The sequence below is a fragment of the Anomaloglossus baeobatrachus genome, chromosome 3, assembly GCF_048569485.1.
Source record: "Anomaloglossus baeobatrachus isolate aAnoBae1 chromosome 3, aAnoBae1.hap1, whole genome shotgun sequence".
In the NCBI taxonomy this organism is placed as follows: domain Eukaryota; kingdom Metazoa; phylum Chordata; class Amphibia; order Anura; family Aromobatidae; genus Anomaloglossus; species Anomaloglossus baeobatrachus.
In genome coordinates, this window is record NC_134355.1 from 135,721,906 (window position 1) to 135,748,502 (window position 26,597).

General features: G+C 49.1%; 1 protein-coding gene across 1 annotated transcript in view; it reads left to right on the forward strand.

Annotated features, from left to right (window-relative positions):
• The first annotated feature begins 218 nt into the window (after positions 1 to 218).
• Positions 219 to 26,597, forward strand: part of LOC142297186 (interferon-induced, double-stranded RNA-activated protein kinase-like) — a 211,261-nt gene continuing 184,882 nt past the window's right edge. Inside the window, exons 1-3 of the mRNA XM_075341454.1 lie at positions 219 to 279; positions 5,363 to 5,485; positions 5,589 to 5,700. Of these exons, the coding sequence (XP_075197569.1) occupies positions 5,382 to 5,485; positions 5,589 to 5,700 (216 nt within the window). The 5' untranslated portion in view covers positions 219 to 279; positions 5,363 to 5,381. The remainder of the gene's footprint in view (positions 280 to 5,362; positions 5,486 to 5,588; positions 5,701 to 26,597) is intronic.

A 26,597-nucleotide genomic window follows, 5' to 3' on the forward strand; every position in this document is an offset into this window, starting at 1 on the left:
TTTTCCGTGTGATATTAGTGGGGGCCACACTGGGGGTCTTATGGGCAGGTGCGGACCCTGACATCTCTAATAATCCGCCATGTGTCCCGTATAGGCCGCAGGCAGTGGCACAAGTTTCGGTTTTATGATCATCATGGGGAGAAACGAAACCGAAACCGGCGTCTCTCCGGTGTCTGCCCCTCCGCGCTCCTGCCAGTCCGCCTTGTGCTGCAGCTCCGGAGAAGAAGCCTTCCCGGGACCTGACAGGAGAGACACCGGGAGGACGCCATTGAGCGGCAGGTGAGGAGGACGCGGGCGCTGACCATGGTGGCGGCATGCTGGGAGGTGTAGTGCCACAACCAGTCTCCAACTTCACCCCAGGATCGTTTATAATGCTGAGATGTGTAGTTCACCAGGACAATTGCCAAGGAGTGAATTATAACAACTATGGGGCAGATTTACTATTGTGTCATACCAGAATCCTTTGGGTTGTGTTCACACTCCGTTTTTGGAGCGGATTTTTTAAGTTTATGCTCCAAAAACTAAACCCCTGAGTGTTAACATAACATTTGGTAATGGTCACAGGGAATATTTTTTGGGCAGACGAAAAGTCACTTCCAGAGCGATTCATTTCTATGGGAAATCCACTTTGTTAGTATGAGAAATGCTCAATCATTTATTGTAACTTAAAGTAATTAAAAAAATAAAAAAATCCCTGGTGGGGAAAAATAAAAATGCAAGTCACCTCTTTAACCCCTTCAGCACGGGCAATTTTCCGTTTTTCATTTTTGTTGTTTTCTCCCCTTCTTCCGAGAGCCATATCTTTTTTCTTTTCCGTCACTATTGCCAGATGAGGGCTTCTTTTTTGTGGGACGAGTTATACTTCTGAATGAAACTATTACTTTTACCCAGTGGCATAACTAACTAGAGTTTAATGGGCCCTGGTGCAAAATTTGGACCGGGGCCCCCCTCCACATACATCGACACTTAGGGTACGGGATAATAACACTGACACTCGGGGTACAGGATAATGATGCTGACACTTAGCTCTTAAGAGGGCTTTACACGGTAGCAATATCGCTAGCAATTTGTAGCGATATCGAGCGTGTAAGTACCCGCCCCTGGCGTGGATGCGATTGTTTGTGATCGCTGCCGTAGCGAACATTATCGCTACGGCAACGTCACACATACCTGGTCGTCGGCGGCGCTGTGACTGCCGAACAATCCCTTCCTCAAGGGGGAGGGACGTTCGGCATCACAGCGACGTCACCGCAACGTCACTAAGCGGCCGGCCAATCAAAGCGGAGGGGTGGAGATGAGCGGGACGTAACATCCCGCCCACCTCCTTCCCTCCGCATTGTGGCCGGCGGCAGGTAAGGAGACGTTCCTCGCTCCTGCGGTGTCACACACAGCGATGTGTGCTGCCGCATGAGTGATGAACAACATGGATAAACAACCATTACCGATTTTTGAGTTTGGGACGATCTCTCCATGGTGAACGATTTTCACCATTTTTGAGGTCACTTAAGGTCGCTGGTCAGTGTCACACGCTGCGATATCGTTAATGACGCCGGATGTGCGTCACTAACAACATGACCCTGACGATAAAACATTAACGATATCGTAGCGTGTAAAGCCCCCTTTACTCTCAGCACCCAGGTTTCCCATGATCTGAAATCCCTCTATCAGCACCCAGCTTTCCCATGATCTGATATCCATCTTGTCCTCGGCACCCAGCTTCCCCATGCTCTGCTATACATCTTTCCCTCAGCACCCAGATCAGAGCATGGGAAAGCTGGGTGCTGAGAGAAGATGTAGAGCAGAGCATGGGAAAGTTCTCCAAATGCTATAATGGCCCCCACATAGCCTTCCATATAGTATAAAGGGTCCCACATAACCCTTCATATATTAGAATGCAGCCCCGTAGTCCTCCATGTATTATAATTCACCACATAGTTGTCCATATTTTATACTTCACCACACAGTCCTCCATGTTTTATAACACCCCCCCCATAGTCCATGTATAAGGTAGCCTCCATAGTCCTCCATATATTATAATGTAGCCCCCATAGTCCTATATGTATTATAATGCAGCCCCATAAATCTTCATATTGTATTATGCAGCCCCATACTCCTCCATGTATAATGTATCCCTATATTCCATGTATAAGGTGTCCTTCATTTTGTATTATGCAGCCCCATACTCCTCCAGGTATAATGCACCCCTTGTCCATGTATAAAGTGCTCTTCATGTTTATTATGCAGTCCCACAGACCTCCATGTGTCATGCAGCCAGCCAAACCCCCCCCCCCCCCCAGGGCCTCCATGTATCACATAGCCAACCCCCCAGGGCCTCCATGTGTCATGCAGCCAGCCGCCCCCTAGGGTGTCCATGTGTCATGCAGCCAGCCGCGCCCCCCCGGGCCTCTACATGTCATGCAGCCAGCCCCCCCCAGTGCCTTCCTGTGTATAGTCCAGCCTCCCCCAGGCCTCCCTGTGTATAATGCAGCCTCCCCCAGGCCTCCTTGTGTATACAGCAGCCTCTCCCAGGCCTCCTTGTGTATAGTGCAGCCTCCTCCAGGCCACCCTTTGTATAGTGCAGCCTCCCTCAGGCCTCCCTGTGTATAATGCAGCCTCCCCCAGGCCTCCCTGTGTATAATGCAGCCTCCCCCAGGCCTCCCTGTGTATAATGCAGCCTCCCCCAGGCCTCCCTGTGTATAGTGCAGCCTCCCCCAGGCCTCCCTGTGTATAATGCAGCCTCCCCCAGGCCTCCCTGTGTATAATGCAGCCTCTCCCAGGCCTCCTTGTGTATAGTGCAGCCTCCCCCAGGCCTCCCTGTGTATAATGCAGCCCCCCAGGCCTCCCTGTGTATAATGCAGCCTCCCCCAGGCCTCCTTGTGTATAATGCAGCTTCCCCCAGGCCTCCCTGTGTATAATGCAGCCTTCCCCAGGCCTCCTTGTGTATAGTGCAGCCTCCCCCAGACCACCCTGTGTATAATACAGCCTCTCCCAGGCCTCCTTGTGTATAATGCAGCCTCTCCCAGGCCTCCTTATGTATAATGCAGCACCCCCAGGCCTCCCTGTGTATAATGCAGCCTCCCCCAGGCCTCCCTGTGTATAATGCAGCTTATCCCAGGCCTCCTTGTGTATAGTGCAGCCTCCCCCAGGCCACCCTTTGTATAGTGCAACCTCCCTCAGGCCTCCCTGTGTATAATGCAGCCTCCCCCAGGCCTCCCTGTGTATAATGCAGCTTCCCCCAGGCCTCCTTGTGTATAATGCAACCTCTCCCAGGCCTCCCTGTGTACAATGCAGCACCCGCAGGCCTCCCTGTGTATAGCGCAGCCTCCCCCCAGGCATCCCTGTGTATAATGCAGCCTCTCCCAGGCCACCCTGTGTATAGTGCAGCCTTCCCCAGGCCACCCTGTGTATAGTGCAGCCTCCCCCAGGCCACCCTGTGTATAGTGCAGCCTCCCCCAGGCCTCCCTGTGTATAGTGCAGCCTACCCAGGACTCCCTGTGTATAATGCAGCCTCCCCCAGGCCTCCTTGTGTATAGTGCAGCCTCCCCCAGACCACCCTGTGTATAGTGTAGCCTCCCCCAGGCCTCCCTGTGTATAATGCAGCCTCCCTGTGTATAGTGCAGCCTCCTCAAGGCCTCCATGTGTATAGTGCAGCCTCCCCCAGGCCTCCCTGTGTATAATGCAGCCTCCCCCAGGCCTCCTTGTGTATAGTGCAGCCTCCCCCAGACCACCCTGTGTATAGTGAAGCCTCCCCCAGGCCTCCCTGTGTATAATGCAGCCCCCAGGCCTCCTTGTGTATAGTGCAGCCTCCCTCAGGCCACCCTGTGTATAGTGCAGCCTCGCCCAGGCCTCCCTGTGTATAGTGCAGCCTCCCCCAGGCCTCCCTGTGTATAGTGCAGCCTCCCCCAGGCCTCCGACCACCGTGTACTCACTGATTTAAAAAGAAAAAAAGAAAAAAAAAATTACCTCGTTCGTTTCACCACTGCTCTGTCCTCACCTCTGTCCTCCGTTCCCCCGCTGCTTCGGTCACTGTCCTCCCGTCCTGCGCTCTGTGCTCTCTGCACAGCAGTTGCACAGCAGTTGCACAGGAGTGACGTCACCGCGCACAGGGAGAGAATGATGGAGCATGGAGCGCCGCTCTACGCTTCATCATTGCTGTGCACGATGACGGGGGAGGGGGCCCGTATCCGTCGCTGATGACACCGGGCATGGGGACCCAGTGCTTCCGCTGATGACACTGGGCATGGGGACCCGGTGCTGCCTCTGATGAGACCGGGCATGGTGACCTGGTGCTGCCGCCGATGACACCGGGCATGGGGACCCGGTGCCCAGTGCCAACACTGATGACACCGGGCAGGGGGGCCCAGTGCCGCCGCTGATGGCACCGGTAGATATAGCGGCCGCGTGGTCTGCAGAGTGGTCCCCTAAGCTGACGGGCCCGGTCGCAATAGCGACCTCTGCGACCGCGTTAGTTACGCCCCTGCTGACCATTGTTCACATTGGTTAACATATTAAGGCTATGTGCGCATGTTGCGTAGTGTCCATGCTGAAAATTCTGCCGCGATTTGTTATTCATGTGCGCTTCAAATCGCTGCAGAAACACTGCATAATGAATGCAGTGTGTCTGCAGAATAGATGCCGATTTCATGCTTTCAGGATGCTGCCTCTCACAGAGACCGAGTGGGAGCAGCATGCAAAACGCACGAAATAAGTGACATGTTGCTTTATTGAGAGCAGCGATTTGGATCAAAATTTCAGCATGCAAATTGCTGCGCTCTCAAATGCAACGTACAGATGGATTATGCACAATCTTCATAGATTGTGCTGGGGACGCAGGATGCATGCGTTTACGCTGCAGTGCAATATGCAGCGTAAACACATGAAATTATGCAACGTGCGCACATAGCCTAATCCTTTCCAGTCCCCTTGTAGCCACTTACCACCCCCCCTTTACTGCAGGGACTTTATAGGGGAACCGCTGCAATCTTTTTCATGGCCCATTCAGAAACCATAGCTGCAGAGTGAGGGTTCCTGATTACTGCTGCTTCTCAATGAAAAAGGCCATGAAAAAGGCGGAAAGCAGTTCTGTGCCCATACCTCCAGTTGTACTTCTCTGATTTGATCTGATAACCCTTTTATTCAAAGGCCAATGAGATTTTTAAATGGTACATTTTCCACTTGTGCATGTGTTTGTACATCCAAGTAGTGCACCTTACTGTATACTGTGGATACATAAGTTAACATTTCATTAATACTTAGCTTTGCAACCTGTTTAGAATTCCATTGAAAAACTAAAATGTGTTGTGTCAAAATAATCCTCAATTCAACAGGTATTACACAATTAATATATTTCCTTTTCTTCAAGGTTTTAATTGAAGTACATTATGTCAGAACAGAACTATAAAGGCTTGCTAATAAGTCACTGCATCCCATCTGGGCTGCGTTATAACTTTCAAAGCTCCCAAGAAGGACCATCTCATGATCCAAGGTACAGAGGATTCTCTCACTGGTGTAGGGAATTGAGGATATATTTATTTATTATTGAAGCAAATGTATGGATTTTTCCGTTATCCTTCTTATTTTATTTTTAGATTTACAGCTTTTGTGCTTATAAATGATGTAAGACGTGGAGAAGCACAAGACAAAACTAAAAAGGCAGCTGAGAACCTTGCATGCAAAATGGCTTTCCTCTCTCTACAAGCGGTAAGATTTAGAATTGATAAGCAGAATGTATCGATTATTTAAAGGGGCAATCTTTTCCTGTTAAAGAGTTGGCCACTGCTTTCTAATGCGGGCGTCACACGAGGCGATCTCTCGTGCGATAGGTCGTCGGGGTCACGGTTTTCGTGACGCACATCCGGCTTCGTTGGCGACGTCGTCCCGTATGACACCTACGAGCGATTGCAAATCGGTGACAAATCGTGTACTCGTTGTTTATTTTTAAAAAAATAATTTATTTTACTTTGCGCCGGTTGTTCATCGTACCCGGGGTAGCACACATCGCACTGTGTGATACCCCGGGAACGATGAACACAGCTTACCTGCGTCCCGCGGCTCCCGCCGGCTATGTGGAAGGAAGGAGGTGGGCGGGATGTTTACGTCCCGCTCATCTCCGCCCCTCCGCTTCTATTGGCCGGTCGCTGTGACGCCAAACGTCCCACCCCCTTCAGGAAGTGGATGTTCGCCGCCCACAGTGACGTCGCTCAGCACGTAAGTACGTGTGACGGGGGTTAAACGACTTTGTGCGACACGGGCAGTGATTTGCCCGTGACGCACAAACGATGGGGGCGGGTACGATCGCACATGCGATCGCACAATAGATCGCATCGTGTGATGCCCGCATTAGTCCCTTTCTAGTGAACTTACTGCCCCAGTAGATCTGTTTTCTGAATATCTTGTTTCACAATTCTCATTGTAACCCAAGCTGCTCTCCTGGGCACGTGACCTTTGGCGCAGAATCCACTGATTTCCTGTGTTGTCACCTCAGGTTCTCCCTGACTTCCTGGCTCTGGAAGCTGACATGACATCACTATCATGTGACTTTTCATGACACCCCGTTCTATACCCTATATAAAATATAGTAGCGATGGGTAGTGCAGCTCTTTTTGCTGAGCTGTATCATAGGCTTCTCTCACAAAAATGAGTCAGTTATTTTGGATTCCCATTAAACATGTGTTCACCTGCGGGTAGATAAAATCGCCACAGTCAAAACCTCCCCTACCTGCAGCTAGCCAAAGAAAGATCTACCTGGGTGGGGTTTTAGCCACATGGACAGGGTTTTGGCTGCCAAACACCATTATTTTACTCCCAGTGAAAGCTATTCAGAAAGTACATGTAGCGATCACTAGTTTGTGAACTCCCGTTGTTCACAGAAGGGAGCTAGCTTTGTGTCAGATCAGTTGTGAATGACCCATCACTAATAGATAGCAGTATACCCTACTTCTCTACCCATCCTTATCAGTAAATGGTGACCAGACGATAAAATTTATTATGTTGTTTGTGAAAGGGTTAACCAATATTTGGAAGTGTATTATTATTATTATTATTATTATTAGTATTATTACTATTATTATTAATATAATATAATAATAATCACCCCTTAACAACCAATTACGTACTACGTCCGTCAGGGTCATCTTCCTGCCTATGATGCGAGCTCCCATGCCGAGTATGCATCTTTCCCTTCACATGTATGCTGATCTGATCAGCTGACATGTGCCTCTAACAGCCTGTCAATCTATGACAGCATGATATAACACACACTTGTAGGGAAAGCACTATTTCCTGGTCAAATCGGCGCTTCCATGACATGATAGTGGGACACCAATGGGTTATCATGACAGCCAGGGGTCAGCTGATGACCCCTGTTGTCTGTCATTGGCAAACCTCTGCATATGAGACTGTGATTTCTGAAGTACAGAGCAGTGCTGATGCACTGTTCTGCATAGCATAAGTGATCGGATGACCACAGCTTCATGTCTCCTAAGGGGATTAGTAAAAACAATAAAAAGTAAACAAAAAAGTTTTTAAAACTATGCAAAAAAAAAACACTGCCAAAAAAACAAAAGTTCAAATCACTTGCCTTTTGCCCCATTGAAAATAAAACCATTAATAAAAAATACACAGTCATGGCCGAAAGTGTTGACACCGTTGAAATTGTTCAGAACATTAAGTATTTCTCCCAGAAAATTATTACACGTTTTGCCATACACATGTTTATTTCCTTTGATTGCATTGGACCAACACAAAAAAAAGATAAAAAAGGCAAATTGGACCTAATTTCATACACAACCCCAAAAATGAGCTGGACAAAATTGTTGGCACCTTTCCAAAATTGGGGATCAATAACTTTGTTTCAAGCGTGAGATGCTCGTTCAATCTTACCTGTGGCAAGTAACAGGTGTGGGCAATATGAAAATCACACCTCAAACCAGATAAAAAGGGGAGAAGTTGATTCAATCTTTACATTGTGTGTTTGTGTGACACACTAAGCATGGAGAACAGAAAGAGGAGGAGACTTGAGAACCAAAATTGTTGCAATATATCAACAATCTCAAGGTTACAAGTCCATCTATAGACATATTGATATTCCTTTGTATACAGTGTGCAACATGCAACATCAAGAAGTTTACAAATCATGGCTCTGTGGCTAATCTCCCTCAACATGGACGGCAGAGAAAAATTGATAAAAGGTTGCAACATAGGATTGTTTAGATGGTGGATAAGCAGCTCCAATCAAGTTCGAAAGAAATTCAAGCTGTCTTACAGGCTCAGGGTAACATCAGTGTCCGCTCAAACTATCCATCGAAATTTGAATAAAATTAAATGCTATGGCCCAGGAGGACCACCACAGACACAGAGAGAGACATAAAAAAAGCTATTGCCAAAATGTATGTGAGTACATCAAAATACATCTGGGAAAGCATTTTGTGGACAGATGAGACTACGATAGAACTTTTGGTAAAGCACATCATTCTACTGTTTACCGAAAACAGAATGAGGCCTACAAAGAAAACAACACAGTACCTACAGTCAAATATGGTGGAGGTTCAACAATGTTTTAGGGTTGTTTTGCTGTCTTTGGCACTGGATGCCTTGACTGTGTGCAAAGCATCATGAGATCTGAATATCACCAAAGGATTTTGGGACGCAAAGTAGTGCCCAGTGTCAAATAGTTGGGTTTGCGTCGTAGTTCATGAGCTTTCTAGCATGACAATGACCCCAAACATACTGCAAAAAGCACCCAGAAATGGATGGGAACAAAGCGCTGGGGAGTTCTGAAGAGGTAGCAGTGAGTCCGGATCTAAATCGCTTAGACACCTGTGGAGAGATCTTTAAATTGCTGTTGAGAGAAGGCGCCTTCATATATGAGACCTGGAGCAGTATGCAGAAAAAGAGTGGTCCGAAATTCCAATTGAGAGGTGTAAAAAGCTTATTGATGGTTACAGGAAGTGACTGGTTGCACACCCTTTGGAATAAATAACTTCAAATATTAAGTTGAGGGTGCCAACAATTTTGTCCGGCCTTTACTGGAGTTTTATGTGACAATAGCTCCAATTTCTTTGTCGCTCCATTGGGAGACCCAGACAATTGGGTGTATAGGCTATGCCCCCGGAGGCCGCACAAAGTATTACACTAAAAGTGTAAAGCCCCTCCCCTTCTGCCTATACACCCCCCGTGCTCCCACGGGCTCCTCAGTTTTTTGCTTTGTGCGAAGGAGGCAGACATGCACGCATAGCTCCACAGATTAGTCAGCAGCAGCTGCTGACTATGTCGGATGGAAGAAAAGAGGGCCCTTAACAGGGCCCCCAGCATGCTCCCTTCTCACCCCACTCTTGTCGGCGGTGTTGTTAAGGTTGAGGTATCCATTGCGGGTACGGAGGCTGGAGCCCACATGCTGTTTTCCTTCCCCATCCCCCTTAGGGCTCTGGGTGAAGTGGGATCCTATCGGTCTCCAGGCACTGAGACCGTGCTCCATCCACAGGCCCTGGGGATTCTGCTGGATAAGGAGCCGAGTATCGTCAGGGACATGGCCCTGCTACTTTGAGGTACTCTGTGTCCCCGTGGGGACCGCGCACAGAAACACTCCAGCATTGCTGGGTGTGTTAGTGCGCCGGGGACCGCGGCGCTGACCGCACTTGTGCCATCACACGCTGCAGCGTGGCTGGGTGTGTAGTGTATTGGGGACTACCGCGCTGACCGCCGCTGCCATTGTTATACATGCGGCGCGGCTGGGACTGTTAGTGCGCCGGGGACATCCGCGCCGACCGCGCTTATACGGCGGCCGCGCTTATAACTATAGTCCCCGGCTTCTGCGGCCTAGTCTCATTCTCTTCCCGCCCCCAGGCCTGTCAGTCAGGGGAAGGGCGGGACGCTGTACAGAATGTCAGCACTGAGGGCTGGAGCATGCTTTGCATACTCCTCCCCCCTCACTGTGCACAGTGGGGCACCAGTTTCCCGCACTTTCTAGGGCACGCCCACGGCCCCCTCCTCTCCTCAGGACGCCGGCAGCCATTCCTGTCAGCTCTTCTGACGCTGGAGAGGGGAGACAAGCTCTGGGAGACCCAGGCAGGGATTCTGGTGGCCACACAACCGCTTTGAGCGGCCGGTAAGCAGCACCTCAGGTGCTGGCCCCACTTGTGCAGAAGTGTACTTATAGATTATATGATTATAGGCTATACTTTACACTGTATAGTGCACGTTTGATTTTTGGCTATATACCCTCCTGGGTTGCTCAGGGGAGACAACAGCATGGCGCCCACAAGAAGCAGGGGTGCCAAAACACAGGCTTACTATGCTGCCTGCGCCGCATGTACGGCTTCACTACCGGCAGGTTCCACTGACCCTCATTGTGTGCACTGCTCGGCCCCTGTGGCACTTACTCAGCCGGAGCCTCTGCTAAGGGTGGCCCAGCGGGAACCACCTGCTAACACTGTCCAGGTGACAGGGACGGAGTTTACAGTTTTTACTGAAAGGCTTTCTGAGACTATGGCTAAGATATTAGAAGCTTTGCAGTCCAGACCGGTATCTCAGACCATGGGCACTGTGGAATCATTGCCCCCTGGTTCCCCTCAGTTGGAACAACCATGTCCTCCCGGGGTGTCTCATAGATCCCAGAGTGAGGTCTCTGACACGGACCGCAGTCCCAGATCGCCTAAGCGAGCTCGCTGGGAAGTTCCCTCGACATCATCACATTGTTCAGGGTCTCAGCGGGAGGACTCTCTGTATGGTGAAGCGGAGGTAGCTGATCAGGATTCTGATCCTGAGGCTGCTCTCAACCTTGATACTCCTGATGGGGACGCCATAGTGAATGATCTTATCGCGTCCATAAATCAAATGTTAGATATTTCTCCCTCAGCTCCTCCAGTAGAGGAGTCAGCTTCTCAGCAGGAGAAATTCCGTTTCAGGTTCCCCAAGCGTACAACGAGTATGTTTCTGGACCACTCTGACTTCAGAGAGGCAGTCCAGAAACACCGGGCTTGTCCAGATAAGCGTTTTTCTAAGCGCCTTAAGGATACACGTTATCCCTTCCCCCCTGACGTGGTCAAGGGCTGGACTCAGTGTCCCAAGGTGGATCCTCCTATCTCCAGACTGGCGGCTAGATCCATAGTTGCATTTGAAGATGGGGCTTCACTCAAGGATGCCACTGACAGACAGATGGAGCTCTGGTTGAAATCCATCTATGAAGCTATCGGCGCGTCTTTTGCTCCAGCATTCGCAGCCGTATGCGCACTCCAAGCTATCTCAGCGGGTCAAGCGCAAATTGACGCACTCACACGTACGTCTGCGCCGCAAGTGGCTTCCATAACATCTCAAACGTCGGCATTTGCGTCCTACGCTATTAATGCTGTCCTGGACTCTGCGAGCCGTACGGCGGTTGCAGCCGACAATTCGGTGGCAATACGCAGGGCCTTGTGGCTACGGGAATGGAAGGCAGATTCGGCTTCCAAAAAGTGCTTAACCGGTTTGCCATTTTCTGGCGACCGTTTGTTTGGTGAGAGATTGGATGAAATCATCAAGCAATCCAAGGGAAAGGAAACATCCTTACCCCAGGCCAAACCAAACTTACCCCAACAGAGGAGGGGACAGTCGAGGTTTCGGTCCTTTCGGGGTGCGGGCAGGTCCCAATTCTCCTCGTCCAAAAGGCCTCAGAAGGATCAGAGGAACTCCGATTCATGGCGGTCTAAGTCACGCCCTAAAAAGACCGCCGGAGGTGCCGCTACCAAGGCGGCTTCCTCACGACTTACGGCCACTTCACACCGCATCCTCGGTCGGTGGCAGGCTCTCCCGCTTTTGCGACACCTGGCTGCCACAGGTAAAAGACCGTTGGGTGAGAGACATTCTGTCTCACGGTTACAGGATAGAGTTCAGCTCTCATCCTCCGACTCGATTCTTCAGGACATCTCCGCCTCCCGAGCGAGCCGATGCTCTTCTGCAGGCGCTGGGCACTCTGAAGGCAGAAGGAGTGGTGGTCCCTGTTCCTCTTCAGCAACAGGGTCACGGTTTTTACTCCAACCTGTTTGTGGTTCCAAAGAAGGACGGGTCTTTCCGTCCTGTCCTGGACCTAAAACTGCTCAACAAACACGTAAAGACCAGGCGGTTCCAGATGGAATCCCTCCGCTCCGTCATCGCCTCAATGTCTCAAGGAGATTTCCTTGCATCGATCGATATCAAAGATGCTTATCTCCACGTTCCGATTGCTCCAGAGCATCAGCGCTTTCTGCGCTTCGCCATAGGAGACGAACATCTTCAGTTCGTGGCACTGCCCTTCGGCCTGGCGACAGCCCCATGGGTTTTCACCAAGGTCATGGCTACAGTAGTCGCGGTCCTCCACTCTCATGGTCACTCGGTGATCCCTTACTTAGACGATCTGCTGGTCAAGGCTCCCTCTCAAGAGGCATGCCAGCACAGCCTCACCGCTACTCTGGAGACTCTCCAGAGTTTCGTGTGGATCATCAATTTTCCAAAGTCAAATCTGACACCGGCCCAATCGCTGACGTATCTTGGCATGGAGTTTCATACCCTCTCAGCGATAGTGAAGCTTCCGCTGAACAAGCAGCGTTCACTACAGACGGGGGTGCAATCTCTCCTTCAAGGTCAGTCACACCCCTTGAGGCGCCTCATGCACTTCCTGGGGAAGATGGTGGCAGCAATGGAGGCAGTTCCTTTCGCGCAGTTTCACCTGCGTCCTCTTCAATGGGACATCCTACGCAAATGGGACAGGAAGCCGACGTCCCTCGACAGGAACGTCTCCCTCTCTCAGGCAACCAAAGCTTCCCTTCGGTGGTGGCTTCTTCCCACTTCATTATCGAAGGGGAAATCCTTCCTACCCCCATCCTGGGCGGTGGTCACGACGGACGCGAGTCTGTCAGGGTGGGGAGCAGTCTTTCTCCACCACAGGGTTCAGGGTACGTGGACCCAGCAAGAGTCCTCACTTCAGATCAATGTTCTGGAGATCAGGGCAGTGTATCTTGCCCTGAAAGCGTTCCAGCAGTGGCTGGAAGGCAAGCAGATCCGAATTCAGTCGGACAACTCCACAGCGGTGGCTTACATCAACCACCAAGGAGGAACACGCAGTCGGCAAGCCTTCCAGGAAGTCCGGCGGATTTTGATGTGGGTGGAAGCCACGGCCTCCACCATCTCCGCAGTTCACATCCCAGGCGTGGAAAACTGGGAAGCAGATTTTCTCAGTCGCCAGGGCATGGACGCAGGGGAATGGTCCCTTCACCCGGACGTGTTTCAGGAGATCTGTTGCCGCTGGGGGATGCCGGACGTCGACCTAATGGCGTCCCGGCACAACAACAAGGTCACGGCATTCATGGCACGTTCTCACGATCACAGAGCTCTGGCGGCAGACGCCTTAGTTCAAGATTGGTCGCAGTTTCAACTCCCTTATGTGTTTCCTCCGCTGGCACTGTTGCCCAGAGTGTTACGCAAGATCAGGGCCGACTGCCGCCGCGCCATCCTCGTCGCTCCAGACTGGCCGAGGAGGTCGTGGTACCCGGATCTGTGGCATCTCACGGTCGGCCAACCGTGGGCACTACCAGACCGACCAGACTTGCTGTCTCAAGGGCCGTTTTTCCATCTGAATTCTGCGGCCCTCAACCTGACTGTGTGGCCATTGAGTCCTGGATCTTAGCGTCTTCAGGATTATCCCAGGAGGTCATTGCCACTATGAGACAGGCTAGGAAACCAACGTCCGCCAGGATCTACCACAGGACGTGGAAAATATTCCTGTCATGGTGCTCTGCTCGGGGTTTTTCTCCCTGGCCATTTGCCTTGCCCACTTTCCTGTCCTTTCTTCAGTCCGGATTGGAAAAGGGTTTGTCACTCGGCTCCCTTAAGGGACAAGTCTCTGCGCTCTCTGTGTTTTTTCAGAAGCGCCTGGCCAGACTTCCACAGGTACGCACGTTCCTGCAGGGGGTTTGTCACATCGCTCCTCCTTACAAACATCCGTTGGAACCCTGGGATCTGAACAGGGTGCTGATGGTTCTTCAGAAACCACCGTTCGAGCCAATGAGGGATATTTCTCTCGCACGCCTTTCGCAGAAAGTGGTTTTCCTAGTAGCAGTCACTTCACTTCGGAGAGTGTCTGAGCTGGCAGCTCTGTCATGCAAAGCCCCCTTCCTGGTGTTTCACCAGGACAAGGTGGTTCTGCGTCCGGTTCCGGAATTTCTCCCTAAGGTGGTATCCCCCTTTCATCTCAATCAGGATGTTACGGGGGGCTGTCTGATAATAACCGAAAGGAGTATCAGACAGTCAGGGTCCACCGTGCAAAGACTTTGCTGCAGACTATGGCAGAGTGCAATACCTCTGTTAACTCACAGAAGGATATAATAAGTAAGTAAAGCAATTCCTCCCTTACTTGGAGGGTGTGTGGAATGATCTCTGTTAATAATCACAGAGACAAAGGCAATGTGTGCGAAATGGCACCTAGCTAGGTCCGCTCTTCTAGTGGTGCAAAAGAGACGAACAGCAGCGTAAGCCGCACAAAGCTCCTACCTGCGTTCGCTCCACTAGTGTGCGAGGACACGAACCACTAGATATGGCACCTGCCTAGGTCCGCTCTTCTAGTGGTGCAAAAGAGACGAACAGCAGCGTAAGCCGCACAAAGCTCCTACCTCTGTTCGCTCCCCTAGTGTGCGAGGATACGAACAACTGCCAGACGCAGTATAAGGAACGTTACCCTAGCGGCAACGTCCACCTACGAGTAGAATCACAAGGCCCAGCCAGACCATGTGCCTCAGGCACCTGCCTATGTCCGCTCCCCTAAGAGGTAAGGATACGGACAGCAGCCGAAGCTGTAAGGTATAAGAACGCTACCCTGCCGGTAGCGCTCACCTAGCATAGACAGAGGAATGCCTAGAGGAACGCGCACAGAGCATCTACTCATATGCATGAACCAAGAGGACTGAGCACCATGCGGCGTGTGTCAGGGTCTTATATAGACTCTGTGCCTCATCCAAGATGGAGGACACCAGAGCCAATCCGCTGCCAGAACGACAGGAGTGACGTCATGCTGGCCTATCACCGAGCAAGACGTCACAAGCACATGACCAGCGACCAATCGGCATAGAAGGTGTCAGAGACATGTGACCTCGTGTCAGCGATGATGTCACCCGCACATGTGCAATGGCTCCAAGATTGGACTTAGTCTCCGGCGCTCGCACATGTGCAGTAGCAAGAAATCTGGACTTAGTCTCCAGCGCTCGCACATGTGCAGTAGCAAGAAATCTGGACTTGGTCTCCAGCGCTCGCACATGTGCAGTAGCAAGAAATCTGGACATAGTCTCCAGTGCTCGCAGCAACCGTAACAGTACCTCTCCCTCAAGGGCCCCCCTCCCGGCGACGCAGGTAATCGGCAACTAAGTCGGGAGCATGGACAGCCTCCTCAGGCTCCCAAGAGCGATGTTCCGGGCCATAGCCCTCCCAATCTATCAAGAAGAACTTGCGCCCTCTAACCATCTTAGAACCAACTATGGCTCGTACCTCATAGCTAGAGCGAGAGGAATCAGAGGCAGGAGAGTGCACTTCACGAGCGTGAGGTAAAATAGCCGGCTTTAGCAGTGAGACATGGAATTTGTCATGAATCCTAAGATGGACAGGTAACTTCAATTGATAGACTACAGGATTTACCTGTCGAAGAACCTCATAAGGACCCAGGAAGCGAGGAGCAAATTTGACAGAGCTCACTCTAAGTCTCACGTGTTTTGCAGAGAGCCACACAAAGTCCCCTGGAGAAAAGACAGGAGCCGGGCGACGAAACCGATCGGACACCGTCTTCATACGGTCCTTAGCTGCTTGGATCGACTCTTGAGTCCGATCCCAAACCTCTCTGGCATTAGTTGCCCAGTCGGCCACAAGAGGAGGAGGTGCAGCAGCGGGAAACGGTACCGGTACCCTAGGGTGTTGCCCATTATTGAGTACGAACGGTGTCTGCCCAGTGGCCTCAGCCAGCGAATTGTTAAGGGCAAATTCTGCCCAGGGTAGGAGGGAGGACCAGTTATCGTGGTTCTCAGCAACAAAGTGTCGAAGGTATATAATCATAGATTGATTGGTACGTTCAACCAAACCATTAGTCTCCGGATGGTATGCCGAAGAGAGATTCAACTCAATTTGCAGAAGGCTACAAAGATCTCGCCAGAAACGGGAAGTAAATTGCGGGCCTCTATCACAAATGATACGATCTGGCATCCCGTGAAGCCTAAAGACATGCTTGAGGAATAGTTTGGCTAGTACCCTGGAAGATGGGATTCTCGATAACGGTACGAGATGAACCATCCGGGAGAAATGGTCCGTAATGACCCACACAAATCTATGTCCCTGTGAACATGGAAGATCACCCACAAAGTCCATGCCTACCACCTCCCATGGTCTATCTGGCACTGGTAAAGGATGCAAGAGCCCAGCCGGTCTCTGCCGTAATGGACGGTTGCGAGCACACGAGTAGCAGGAACCGACATATCTCTTGACGTGGCTGGCTAAGTGTGGCCACCAATACCACCTCTCCAGTAACTCTCGTGTCCGCCTAATACCAAAATGCCCACCCACCTTTGAGGTGTGGGCCCATGACAGTATATCATTCTGTCGATCAGGCGGAACAAAGGTCTTGCCCGGTGGGATTTGGTCTAACGTCACAGGGGAGAGCGTATGAAAAACCCTGGAGGGAAGGATAAGACGAGGTTCGTCAATCTCTTCCTGGGTAGAAAGCATAGAGCGAGACAGGGCGTCTGCCTTGTTATTCTTACTCCCAGACAAATAGTTGATGGAGAAGTGAAAGCGGGAGAAAAACAAGGACCAGCGGGCTTGGCGAGGATTCAGACGCTGAGCGGTTTGTAAGTACGTCAGATTCTTATGGTCTGTATAGACCTGGAAAGGATGTTTCGCTCCTTCCAGCAAGTGACGCCACTCCTCCAAGGCTAATCTCAAGGCGAGCAGTTCCCTATCCCCAATGGTATAGTTTCTCTCTGCCGGTGAAAAGGTTTTAGCAAAGAAGAAACACGGCCTTTTTCTACCTGCACCGTTCTTTTGATACAAGACCGCACCAGCACCCACTGAAGAGGCATCAACCTCTAAGAGGAAGGGCTTACTCTCATCGGGTCTTTGAAGAACGGGAGCAGTTGAAAAGTGTCTTTTTACTGCCTCAAAAGCCTGAGATGTCTCAGTAGACCAGGCTTTGGGATTAGCACCTTTCTTAGTCAAGGCCACCAAAGGGGCCACCAAAGTAGAAAAATGGGGTATGAACTGCCTGTAATAATTTATGAATCCTAAGAAGCGTTGCACCGCCTTCAAGGAATGAGGTTCGGACCATTGCAGGACAGCAGAGAGCTTCGCAGGATCCATAGCCAGACCCTCTTGTGAGATAATGTAACCCAAAAAAGGCAATGAGGACTGCTCGAATACACATTTCTCGAGTTTAGCAAACAATGAGTGCTCCCTTAAACGGGAAAGGACACGAACGACATCCTGACGATGAGTCTCCAGGTCAGGAGAAAAAATCAGGATGTCGTCCAGATACACCACTACTGAGGATAACAGTAAATCCCTGAACACATCGTTTACGAAGTCCTGAAATACTGCGGGTGCATTACATAACCCAAAAGGCATGACGAGGTATTCATAGTGACCGTCTCGGGTGTTAAAAGCGGTCTTCCATTCGTCACCCTTTCGAATTCGTACCAAGTTATACGCACCCCGCAGATCCAACTTCGTAAAAACTTGAGCTCCTCTCAGTCTGTCAAAGAGCTCCGAAATTAAAGGTAATGGGTATTTGTTCTTTATTGTGATTGCGTTGAGACCCCTGTAATCTATGCAGGGACGCAAATCACCCTCTTTCTTTCGAACAAAGAAAAACCCAGCTCCCGCGGGAGAGACAGACTTACGAATGAACCCCTTCTCTAAGCTCTCTCTTATATAGGTCGACATGGCCTCCGACTCAGGTATCGACAGGGGGTAAACCCTGCCTTTAGGTGGAACCGAACCTGGGATAAGGTCTATGGCACAGTCATACGGCCTATGGGGTGGAAGAACCTCAGCACCCTGTTTGGAGAACACGTCAGTGAAATCCAAATAGGGTGTAGGTATGGGAGAGAGATCAGTTGATGCAACCGCAACGACCTTAGGTGGTAAGGGAAGACATCGGGACTGACATTTCGAACCCCAACTAATAATGCTGTCAGACTCCCAGTCAATGTGAGGAGCATGAGTCCGAAGCCATGGAAGACCCAGAAGGACGTCGTCTATACCCTCAGGCAAAACAAGAAAAGAAATCTCCTCTATGTGACCCTGAGACAGGGAAAGGCGCAAGGGAACTGTCCTCAATGTAATGGAGTCAGACAACATAGTTCCATTAACAACACGGACAGGAATAGGCGCCTCTAACATGATAGAGGGAATATTGTGTCCCTTTACAAATCCTGAGGACACAAAAATCCCGTCAGCTCCGGAATCCACAAAAGCCATAATAGGCCATGTATTCTCAGATAACGAGAGCTGACCTGGGATACAACACTTAGAGGGTGCAGAAGACGTCTCTAGTAACCCCCCTCTAATGGTTACTAGGCCAGGGAGTTTCCCTGACGACTAGGACACTTGTTGGCATAGTGCCCAGCCTGACGACATACGTAACATATAGGAGGACCAGACTTGCGTAGTCTGGAGAACGTATGACCTAACTCCATAGGAGTGGGAGATGTTTCAGATGCTGAGGAAGATGGTAGTGGACCCTCAACAACTGGAATAGCCCGATGCTTAGGGCGTGAGGAAGAGACCTCGAGTCTACGTTCCTTATGGCGTACATCGATCCTCGTTGCTACTGTGATCAAGTCCTCCAGAGAAGCAGGGACCTCATGAGTAGCAGGGGGATCCTTGACATAGCCTGCCAACCCTCTCCAGAAGATAGGAATCAACACCTTCTCTGGCCAATCTAGTTCTGCCACCAGAGTTCTAAAAGCAATGGCATAAGAACTAGTGGATAACGAACCCTGAGATAGATCTAACAGTCTCAGGGCCGCATCATGGGTAACCTGCGGACCCATGAATACCGCCTTAAGAGCATCAAGAAAGTCTTGATGTCTCAGAGTAACCACATCAGAGCGCTCCCATAGGGGAGTCGCCCATTCTAAGGCTTTGTCCTGAAGTAAGGAGATGATAAAGCCTACTCTGGACCTCTCCGTAGAGAAGCGAGAAGAGTTGACCTCTAGGTGTATCTGACACTGACTAATGAAACCACGACATGATCTGGCATCGCCAGAATATGTGTTTGGCAGAGCAAGTCGAGGATCATGTGCAGATGTCACCATGGTCTGAGGTTTATCCTCTATACTCTTGAGCCGTGACTCAAGTACTTGTATGTAACGGTCTAACTGCTGATATTCTGCCATAACTGCCAGACCCTTGGCTCAGTCCTAATGTTACGGGGGGCTGTCTGATAATAACCGAAAGGAGTATCAGACAGTCAGGGTCCACCGTGCAAAGACTTTGCTGCAGACTATGGCAGAGTGCAATACCTCTGTTAACTCACAGAAGGATATAATAAGTAAGTAAAGCAATTCCTCCCTTACTTGGAGGGTGTGTGGAATGATCTCTGTTAATAATCACAGAGACAAAGGCAATGTGTGCGAAATGGCACCTACCTAGGTCCGCTCTTCTAGTGGTGCAAAAGAGACGAACAGCAGCGTAAGCCGCACAAAGCTCCTACCTGCGTTCGCTCCACTAGTGTGCGAGGACACGAACCACTAGATATGGCACCTGCCTAGGTCCGCTCTTTTAGTGGTGCAAAAGAGACGAACAGCAGCGTAAGCCGCACAAAGCTCCTACCTCTGTTCGCTCCCCTAGTGTGCGAGGATACGAACAACTGCCAGACGCAGTATAAGGAACGTTACCCTAGCGGCAACGTCCACCTACGAGTAGAATCACAAGGCCCAGCCAGACCATGTGCCTCAGGCACCTACCTATGTCCGCTCCCCTAAGAGGTAAGGATACGGACAGCAGCCGAAGCTGTAAGGTATAAGAACGCTACCCTGCCGGTAGCGCTCACCTAGCATAGACAGAGGAATGCCTAGAGGAACGCGCACAGAGCGTCTACTCATATGCATGAACCAAGAGGACTGAGCACCATGCGGCGTGTGTCAGGGTCTTATATAGACTCTGTGCCTCATCCAAGATGGAGGACACCAGAGCCAATCCGCTGCCAGAACGACAGGAGTGACGTCATGCTGGCCTATCACCGAGCAAGACGTCACAAGCACATGACCAGCGACCAATCGGCATAGAAGGTGTCAGAGACATGTGACCTCGTGTCAGCGATGATGTCACCCGCACATGTGCAATGGCTCCAAGATTGGACTTAGTCTCCGGCGCTCGCACATGTGCAGTAGCAAGAAATCTGGACTTAGTCTCCAGCGCTCGCACATGTGCAGTAGCAAGAAATCTGGACTTAGTCTCCAGCGCTCGCACATGTGCAGTAGCAAGAAATCTGGACTTAGTCTCCAGCGCTCGCACATGTGCAGTAGCAAGAAATCTGGACATAGTCTCCAGTGCTCGCAGCAACCGTAACACAGGATATCTCCTTACCCTCTTTTTGTCCTCATCCAGTTCACCAATGTGAAAAGGATTTGCACTTGTTAGATCTGGTGAGAGCACTCAGGCTCTACATTTCTCGTACGGCGCCCCTGCGCCGCTCGGATGCACTCTTTGTCCTTGTCGCTGGCCAGCGTAAAGGGTCACAGGCTTCCAAATCAACCCTGGCTCGGTGGATCAAGGAACCAATTCTCGAAGCTTACCGTTCTGCTGGGCTTCCGGTTCCCTCAGGGCTGAAGGCCCATTCTACCAGAGCCGTGGGTGCGTCCTGGGCTTTGAGGCACCAGGCTACGGCTCAGCAGGTGTGTCAGGCGGCTACCTGGTCGAGCCTGCACACTTTCACGAAACACTATCAGGTGCATACCTATGCTTCGGCAGATGCCAGCCTAGGTAGGCGAGTCCTTCAGGCGGCGGTTGCCCACCTGTAGGACGGAGCCGTTACGGCTCTATTATGAGGTATTATTTACCCACCCAGGGACTGCTTTTGGACGTCCCAATTGTCTGGGTCTCCCAATGGAGCGACAAAGAAGAAGGGAATTTTGTTTACTTACCGTAAATTCCTTTTCTTCTAGCTCCAATTGGGAGACCCAGCACCCGCCCATGTTTTTTTGTGTACACATGTTGTTCATGTTGAATGGTTTCAGTTCTCCGATATTCCTTCGGATTGAATTTACTTTAAACCAGTTTATAATTTTTTTCCTCCTTCTTGCTTTTGCACCAAAACTGAGGAGCCCGTTGGAGCACGGGGGGTGTATAGGCAGAAGGGGAGGGGCTTTACACTTTTAGTGTAATACTTTGTGCGGCCTCCGGAGGCATAGCCTATACACCCAATTGTCTGGGTCTCCCAATTGGAGCTAGAAGAAAAGGAATTTACGGTAAGTAAACAAAATTCCCTTCTTTGTCTTGTTTGGTTTTTTTTTTTATTATTTTAGTACACTAAATAAACGTGTAATGGCAATAATTCTCTAGGAGAAATAGTTTATTTTCTGGAACAATTTTAACAGTGGCAATACTTTTGGCCATGACTGCATTTGGTATTGCTGAGTTCCGAAATGTCCGATCTATCAAGACATAAAATAAATGAATCCGATCAGTAAACAATGTAACGAGAAACAAAATCAAAACTCCAGAACTGCAGGTTTTCGGACGCCGGAACATCAGAGAAACACGTCATAACAGGCTATCAGAACATTGTATATATAGCCTCAAAATAATATCAATAAAAACATCAGCTTGGGACGCAAAAAAACAAACAAGCCCTCACACAGCTCCATGTTCCAAAATGTAAAACGTTATGGCTCTTGGAAAATCGCTACACAAGCAAGTTTTTTATATTACTTTTCAAAATTACAAAATTTGTTTTTCACCACCTAATTAAAACAGAAAACTATACATGTTTGGTATCTACGTAATCATACGGACCTGCAGTCGTACTGCCAGGTCATAAATACTATAACTAAAAACAAAATAAAACATTTATTGCAGAATTTCACTTTATTTTCTATTTCGCCACACTTTTTTTTCCCATTGAGAGATGAGCGCGAACCCATGGTTGTTCAATTCGGCGTGTGCAGCCAAACGGTGCCTCCATGGGTTTGGACTTGGCCCGAACCACAATGTAAGTCACTGATTGACAGTTCGGGTCTCTGCCAGCCATAAGCGGATCACTTCCAGGGGCAGGATTTTTCCATACTTTTTGTTTGGTGCACACTACATCCGATCACGCTGTTGTTACCTCTAGTGGGAGCCATTCAAACACATTAAGCGGCTTGCACTAGGCTGAGCACTGATCGTACCTGAGCACAGCGATGCTTACGTGAGTGAAGTTCTTATGTAAAGTGCCCGAACTCCGAAACTGATGAACTCTGTTTCTTTTGTTTGTTTATTTGTGTTTTGTTTTTTATGAGTCAGCAGTTGAAAACTGAACACCGAACCTTGGGTTCGCTCATCTCTACTTACATTACATAATTTAATAAAATTAATGGTATCATTTAAAAATACACCTCATCTCACAGAAAACAAGCACTCACACTATTATGCAAAATAAAAAAAGTTAAGGCTCTTGGAATAAGGGGTGGAAAAAACGAAAGTGCAAAAATGAAAAATCGTCCAGTCTTTAAGGGAATCTACCACCAGGTCTTTGTCAGCTAATCTAAGAGCAGCATAACATAAAAACATAGACCCTGATTCCAGGCATGTATCACTTACTAACCGATTTGTTGTAGTTTTGATAAAATCACTTTTATCAACAGGGGATTTTCACTAGAGGACGAGTAAACTTGCAGCCAAGTAGTCCTCCATATTTATGATCTTTATATAACTCCCGCCCCACCACAGCTTTCTGCATATGCACAGTGTGCACAGAATTCGGCCAATCAATGGTGTGGATGAGGTTATACAGACCTCAGCATACAAAGATCTGGTAGATCTGCAGCAGAGAAAACAGTTTTTAGTTAAAGGGAAGGTATCGCGGTTTTTTATTTTTGTATTAAAAATAGTAATTATGAAATCAAGTATTTCTAATACAAAATGAAAATCGCAGCTTATTTAGTTTTTATGTAATTCTTATTTTACTGGAGGCACTGGGGGCTGCCATGCTGGATTTGCTGTCTGTGTAACGACAGTAACTCCTTCCTTTATGGCAGCCCCTGTGCATAGACTCTGACAGTCGGGCTCCGACCCCATGAAGTACGTTACAGTGGGCGTCTGCTGTGACCTGGACGCGCCCCCTGGGCTGTCCAGGACACAGCAGAGGGAGGAGTTCAGCGCCATTATTGTGGACCTCACAGCGTGTGCTGTTTGCTTCACTTTACCCCTGTCACCTGCCGGGATGTGTGAGTACGGGCCGCCTCCCCTCCCCTCGTTACGGTCTCCGATGACATCCCATCCCTCCATTCTCCCCAGCCCCTGCTCTGCCCCAGCTACTGACGCCGCCCCTCCCCCCGCCGTTACCGTCTTCAAAGACACCCCGCTCCCTCCGTTCTCCCCAGCCCCTGCTCTGCCCCAGCTACTGACGCCGCCCCTCCCCCCCGCCGTTACCGTCTCCAATGACACTTCCCTCCCTCCGTTCTCCCAAGTCCCCGCTCTGCCCGCCACTGCTGTGTGTGTGTGTATAGCACAAGGTCCCCATCAGGGGTGATTGTGTGTGTGTATAGCACAAGGTCCCCATCAGGGATGATTGTGTGTGTGTGTGTGTGTGTGTGTGTGTGTAGCACAAAGTCCCCATCAGGGGTGATTGTGTGTGTGTATGGCACAAGGTCCCCATCAGGGGTGATTGTGTGTGTGTGTGTGTGTGTGTGTGTGCGCGCACCCCACTGCATGTGAGTACCTGTGTGTGTGTTAAGGTGAACTCTTAACCAGAGATCACTAGTTGCCTACTGCCTGGTCTAATTGGTGTGGGTCGAGTGCATGCTTGAAAAATGAGATCAGACTCAGTCGGATATTCATCTTTCCTCGACAGAAGTCAGCCCATGCTCTGCTTTATTACAACTGAGCTTGCTCTGATATAACCTTGCAAAGGGGCATGTCCGGATGTGTTCATTGGTCAGTGGGTCGAACAATGTGTTAGTCCATGAGCTGATTGGTAGGCGTCATTGTAGGCGGGTCTATGACATCATTGGATGGATCCATGGTGATGACGTCCCTCCCATCTGGTGGATCCATGCTGGATGGTCTGGTCTGTAATGTCATCTGATCTTTGGTTTGGTCTTCTCTTATATGGTATCTTCTTTCATCTGGACATTCCTTGCATTCCAAGCAAGGTGTGGTGAACAGGAAATGGCAGCCACCTTTATATCTGTGTCATGTATATGATCTGAAACCTGAATTATGTAAGGCAAATCGACATATTTCCCACAATGCTCTATGTCCAGAGGTTAATTAAGTATTTCATTTTATGGCTCTCCTCAACAGTCCCCCCTAAATACTTTATTAACCTTCTGACCCTACCGTGGTCCTCTAACACATCAGCTCTAATGCTTTAACTGCAACCTTTTTTCATTTTGCTATCCGCTATACGAGCAATGCTAAGCCTTTGCCCCACTGGTACAGACTGCTAATCAGAGAGTTGATCACATCCCGCACACACAGTTCACAGAGGCACAGGTAACGAACCAGTCCTTAGAACAGACTATTTAATACCGAAGATTTTGAGATTAATCGATAAGAAAGAGTAAGGCAATTGTAAGAATAAGCTTCTTACTGTTATGCTGCAGCTTTTAGCGTTACTGTTTCTGAAAGACTGAATCTCAGTCAACATCTGAGTGCTGTCCGCGTCTTCAAGACTTTTCTACCCGAATACACCTGATTGTATCACAACACTAATGGATCTCTTCTTCTCTCGGGTCTATAATCTACCACCAGGAGGCCTTTAACAAGATTTCCCTTACACATGGATCCGATTACCTTCAGTAACACAGAGTAGCACTTTTACGGCTTCAAATACCAACAAATAAAACAATACCAGTTACCTACAAGTGTATGTTATCCTTAAAAAGTCACTTAAACCCTTAAAATAATTGATTGGTTCAGGTCAGATAATGTTTTTTTTTTTTCCACCTTGAGCCCTTATTTGTGTAATGTTCCTGTACCCAATGTTCCCTTATTATGGTTATTTCCCATGTATCATCCCCAATCCAGAAATTCTCCATAAGGTTCTATGTGAGATAATCCAGCACTATGTGTGTTGTGACCCTCATTCTGCTGGTACAATGGACTCTTTACAGTGGTTGTTGTCTCCAGATGGGTTTCCCCTCAAGCTTCATGGAAGTTGCTGCGGTTGGGATAAGCTGGATCGGCCCACCTGATTCTGACTCAGGGATCATTCTGACTTGTCTTTTTAGGATCACCCGGTCTCCTGGCTTGAGACCACGTGCTCCTGACATTGATTTAGGATCTGGAATTGGAGGATACACATGTAACACACTATATAGGCAGTTGTATACGGCTCATACATCACTGGTCAGGATATCACACTGTATTTGCAGTATCTGTGAGAAATATAGTCACGTTCTAGGTACTAAACCAAAAATACCTTATGTAAAGATCTAATTATTAAGGAAAAGGAAAATTTGTTACATGATTTGCCAGCGTTCACCATTATCTTGTGGATCGTTACATGTTTATGTTATAATCATTAAAATTCCAAACAACATCCACCCATGTGACTATAGACACAATTAAATATTCCAATAAAGGAGGGGGCAGGGATTGGGGCAATAGCCCTAAACTCTCCCTACCTCGCAGCGGAGGTCGGCACCCTGTAAGGCGAATTGGCGCCCCCACTCACCGACGGCTCACCCTCTCTATCCCTACACTGCTAAGCTAATACGTGCTGCTAATGTCAGTGAGGGAATATTGAAACCATGAGATACCGGGGATAAAGAGGCGTCAATATGCAATTATATATATCCAATTCATTCCCAAAGATTAAATATTCACACTCTGTATTTACATAGCTGTTTGTAGCTTAAATCAATATGATACAGCAAATTCAACGCCCAAACCCAAAAATAAATTAAATATCTCACATGTATAACATGTACCCACTGTACCAATATAATAATAAGGCCAGGTAAAGTCATGAGGAAATCTCGTCCAATCACAGACCCTCCACTGTCCAATTCACACTCAGGCTAATAAAATAAACGCATATTTATCAGACACTTAGCATGAAAGAAGCGCAACGCGTTTCTCCCCTCTTCGCAGTGGCAGACAGGGGTTCATCAGGGGCATCCCCAGGTACTGATCTCTATAATGACCTCTGCTATAGGATATGTACTTTTACCACTTTTTAGGAACTCCATCTTTACATACCACCAGCACCATGAGTTTTTCAGCAGTAATGTTTTCCACACTGGATATGTTTCAGAGCAGACCTGAAAAGAAATTCACACAACACGCACAAAACTCATATAAACCTACTCATGGTAGATGTATATGACTAATCTGCAATCACCGGAGCAGTAGAGCGGATGAGGGGGGGGTTTCTACGAGGTCTTTACAGTTTTTCTACCTTAATA